Source organism: Amblyomma americanum, chromosome 1 (assembly GCF_052857255.1).
Source record: "Amblyomma americanum isolate KBUSLIRL-KWMA chromosome 1, ASM5285725v1, whole genome shotgun sequence".
In the NCBI taxonomy this organism is placed as follows: domain Eukaryota; kingdom Metazoa; phylum Arthropoda; class Arachnida; order Ixodida; family Ixodidae; genus Amblyomma; species Amblyomma americanum.
The window spans coordinates 339,179,545-339,184,441 of NC_135497.1; the positions used below are offsets into that span (position 1 = coordinate 339,179,545).

Here is a 4,897-nt window from a genome sequence, read left to right on the forward strand (position 1 = left end):
GAGCATGGAGACGGAGGTCATGAGCAAGTGGCGGAGGTACCGTATCATCGAAAGAGAGTACAGGGAACTTTTAGGAGAGCTCGGTATCCGACGGCCACCGTCTACGCATCTGAAATCCTCCGGAAGCAAGAGAACGGGCGGCGAAGCGGCCTTGGACGTCGTCAGCGCCCCTCCACTCCCGCTACCGTCCGGAGCAAGCAAACGGCCGAATAGCGAAGCCTACGCAAGCGGCGCTTGCGCTAGTGGCAGCGGACGAGCTACTTCGTCGCTACCTGCAGACCCGTCGATGCCATCTGTTCAGAGCGAGCTCAACGAGCAGGCTTATGTATCCGAGAGTTGCGCTGAAAGCCTTTCTAGCGAGCATACCGCTACCTCGTGCGACTCAAGCGATGAGACCTCGTCCACGAACAGCCTTACTGCTGAGAACGTGGAAATGGGCCAGCCTCGTGAGGAGTCTCCTGAGCTTTGTTATCGCCATCTCTCGACAGCGCAGGAGTTAGCTAGCATAGCTAGCAAGCACAATTTGACGCACGCCTGCATCAACGATTTGCTGGACTTCTGCCGTCGGCGTGGGATTGTAGAGCTCCCGAAAGATGCAAGGACCATCATGCAGACGGAGCGGAAAGCTAATTTAGAACACGGCGACTCGTTTGTGCATTTTGGCCTTGCTGAGGGAATTCAGCATGCTGTTGGCCAAGGACCAGCGCCTGAGAATGTCGAGCTGCACGCAAATATTGATGGGCTGCCTCTGCATAGGAGTAGCCAGACTGCACTCTGGCCAATTTTGTGCAGAGTAATTAACATCAAGAAATCTGAACCATTTATGGTCAGTGCGTACTGCGGTGCAGGGAAACCTCCGTGCCTCCAGGAATACCTCAGGCCTTTCATTGATGAAGTGCGCAACCTTAGTTGCAACGGACTGATGGTGAAAGGGGTGCACGTCAATGTGTGCTTAAAAGCCGTGATCTGTGACGCTCCAGCAAGGAGTTTCGTGAAGGCAATCACTGGCCACACAGGCTATCATGCCTGTGAACGTTGCAGCCAAAAAGGGCACTATCTGGAAAACAGGATGACTTTCCCTGACCTGCATGCACCACAGCGAACAGACTCCTCTTTTCGTTCGCAAGAGGATCGGCGCCATCACACTGGTGTTTCACCATTTACATCTCTGAACGTAGATATGGTGAAATGCTTTCCTACAGAGTATATGCATTTAGTCAGTTTGGGGGTTATGCGGCGGCTCCTTAGGAATTGGATATGCAAGGGGCACGCTGCCAGGCTGAGCCGGGCTGACAGGAGTGCACTCAACGACAAGCTGCGAGAAGCAGCAACTGCATTTCCAAAGTACTTTCAGAGGAAACCAAGGGGCACCGAAGAACTCGACAGATGGAAGGCCACAGAGTTCAGGACTTTTTTACTATACCTGGGGCCTGTTCTCCTGAAATCCATCCTGCCTGATGAGCTTTATAAGCATTTTTTATATTTGCATGTATCTGTTAGGGTACTTGCCTCTCCTCAGCATCACAGAGACCTCAACCAGTTTGCTCACGACCTGCTGCGGTACTTTGTGCAAGAATTTGGCAGACTGTACGGACAAAAACAACTCGTGTACAATGTGCACACCCTTGCACACTTGGCAGAGCAATGCCTGGAGCATGGCACTGTCGATGAGTTCAGTGCATTTCCATTTGAAAGTTACCTAGGAAAGGTAAAGAAGAGACTGCGGACGACAAATAAGCCTCTGGCGCAACTCAGCCGACGAATGTCAGAGGTGAGGGCGTGCACACCGCTCTCTACAGGACAAGTGGGTGGTGACGTGAAAGTCGGTGACTGCTTTCTGGTGGATAACTGCGCTGTAGTCATTGTTGATATCCTGGGGGGCAATGCCAAAGCTGGCATCTTGCCAAATGGCAGAGAGTTTTTTAGAGTCCCAATTGACTCTTCAAGGATGGACGTGCGTCGCTACAGTGCTCTTGGTCAAGAAACCAAAATCTGGCCCATTTCGTACATCAAGAATAAAGTTCGATGTATAAAGCTTCAGTACAAGAGGGGGCATGTCGTTTTCCCTTTGCTTCACCTTCAGTGAGGCTTTACATTTCTGTGGTGCCTGAAGGATTATATGCCTCTATTAAGATAGCTGCAGATTGCAGCATCTTGCTTGAAGTGTTAATTGGTGCTGAAGACAGCAACTTCTACATCACCATCCTTTGCATGGTTTGGATTTGGTTGTATGGGGCTTAACATCCCATAGCGACTCAGGCTATGACAGACGCCATAGTTGAGGGGTCCAGAAATTTCGACCGCCATGCAGTTCTTTAACATGCACTGACATCGCACTGTACAAAGGCCTCTATAGTATTCAATGCTCATCAAAATGTGACTGCTGCAGCCCGGATGGAATCTGAATCTTTCAAGTCGGCAGCCAAGCACCATAACCACTGAGCCACCGTTGCATACTAGATCTGCATTGAAGCACTTGGAATTTCATCTTTTGGGGAACATCAACTTTGAAGCTATAATGGCCCTCTTCAGGGCCACCCAAATTTACTGGCAGGATCGTTGCTGCGCCTCCAGAAACTCCAGAACCCTCTTGTTCCCGTGAGCGCCTGCCTGTTTAATGAGTAGTAACAGTCAATCAGCATTATATAATCGTGTCATTCATGCTCCTGTTATTACCCCTATTTATGTAACCCCCCCCCCCCCTCACACAATACTCCATGCTTGGAGCCTGTGAGGCAACGTGAATAAATAAATAATAAATAAATAAATAAAAAAGTATACTCTCAACTTGTTAGTATATAACAGACTGCAGAGTAGTGGGCAAAGAAAGATATTGAGAATGCAAGGCTGAATTAACACGCATTTATGTTAAATGTTAGGTAAGACTAGTGCATGCAGCTTAACTGCTTGTAAGTGATGCATTACTGACATGATTACAAAAAAGATAATATGGAAATTTAACTTGACAAACCTAGAGTTCAAACATCATAGGAGAGAAGGGATGCTCACTCACCTCTGGAAGCCACTTCATGGCACGGAAAGTTGTTGCATCGAATAATAAGTTTGAAATGACCTGCTTCTAAGCAGTGCACCACTTCTTAGTGTCCACCAGCAAAAACGGATTTCTGTCACTATGTAGTGAAGTGGCATCTGCTGTGATAAGCGCCCTTAATTGTTTGTGTCCCCTGCAGCTCTTTTCTCATGCCACCTAATTTCGGGCTGCTAAGATGAGCCTATAAAACTGCACACTTAACTTTCGTAAATGCAGTTTCACCCATGTTGTAAATATGCTGAGGATGAAGTGCATCAACACTTGGTACGAGCCACACCAGAAAGTAGATCTGTTTCTAGGAAGGAGCTCCCTTCAAACACTTGTTTCAATGCAGTCTTTGAATTACGTCACTTAATTAGCACGAGACACATCACATTTTCAGCACTTTAATTTACCATGACTATATATTGCTTTAAAAAGAAATTGAATAATCTAGCTGTGTAACCATATATATGTCTGCTCATGACATGAGGCTTGGGCTATTTATACTGAATAAAAGTACCATACAGCATCAGGTTTGTAGCAAAAAATTCGAAGCTGCTGCTACTATAAGGGATGCCAAGGACAAATCTGATGGATTACTGCTGTCTGAAAACAAAAAAGATAATTACACATCATAACGCTTTAAAAGGGAAGTTGCAAAAATTTAGATACATTTGCTGTCATCATTAGAGATTTTTGCAAGAAAAGTGTAGTTAAAAAAGACGGGTTCTTTCACTGGATCTGTGGTGATGCGCCATTCAATTATAAATGGTAGTTAGCAGTTTTTTTGCTATTGTTATGAATTGAGAGAGGACAAAAATTTAAAATTATGATTTTATCTGCAAGAACTAACAACACAGAAAGCAAGAGCCTTGGAATCGATTATAAGAAAGCAATAGGTTGAAGTCATATCCTCCATGCCCCTTTAAAGCTGGTGCTTCTGCCGTACGTGTTGTTTTCATTTCGCCAAAAGGAGGCACACAGAGGTGCCATATTCTTCTTTGTCCTTAATGACTGAACTGGATCCACCGTTTGTGGGCATAAAAGGGGCCAAGTGTGTTTCCAGTCCAGCCCTTTACATGCATTTTATGCAGTGGTAAACTGGCTGCATGGTGGCTGGTCGACAATTAATGGTTTGTTAGTTGTCAAACTCCTGGCAATAGTCTTATAAGCCTGAGAATAATTTCCATTTACACTTATAGCTTGATTAGAGTTGCAGTCTAGGCAAGTTGGTAGACAATCACACTTCTTCGAAACATGAAAAAAAAACTTGCACATAAAGCCTACTCACAGTTAACTGGTTATTGCAACGAGAAACTTGGTGAAGAAGGAACCGAGTATGTGAAACACTTGGCTTTGCAGCCAAGCATTACAAAAAAAGATAAATACATAAGAATAGAAGAAAAGTTACTTTGATCTCACTCGCTTAATGCATGAGCAGTCAAGGAATTTCTGAATCTGAGAGTGCAGTGGGAATTAAGGGGCTTTTATGCTTGTGCTGCCTCCTTTTGAGACATGAAATGCCTTAGCTCTTTCATGAACTTTGTTTGTGCTTAAAGATGAGTTATTGTTCCTGAGAGCACTCGCATAGCAATTTTTCATTCATCAAATTTTTTCTGGGCTCATTAATCCTAGGGTTGAAAGATCAGGCTTTTAGGTTTCTTCTTTGATAGCATTTTTGCTGCAGTAAAAACTGAGAGTGCACTTCCTTCTGCATACAGGTATGCCTATACCGTCATTTTTTTCACACTGCAAAAAGTTAGAGAGCTCATTGTGTATTTTCTACCATTTATCTTGAGAACGCAGGAAATGGCTATGTGTTGTTGGAGTTAATGTGGTAGTGTAACTTGCTTTTACACCACA

General features: G+C 44.9%; 1 protein-coding gene across 1 annotated transcript; it reads left to right on the top strand.

Moving 5' to 3' along the window:
* Positions 1-342: 342 nt before the first annotated feature.
* LOC144099544 (uncharacterized) lies at positions 343-2,970 on the top strand. Its single transcript, XM_077632933.1, has one exon. The coding sequence runs from the start codon at positions 434-436 to the stop codon at positions 2,084-2,086; it is 1,653 nt and encodes a 550-aa protein (XP_077489059.1). The 5' UTR covers positions 343-433; the 3' UTR covers positions 2,087-2,970.
* The last annotated feature ends 1,927 nt before the right edge of the window (positions 2,971-4,897 follow it).

Coding starts and splice junctions, on each gene's coding strand:
- LOC144099544 (XM_077632933.1), top strand. CDS start 434: ATGGGCCAGCCTCGTGAGGAGTCTCCTGAGCTTTGTTATCGCCATCTC.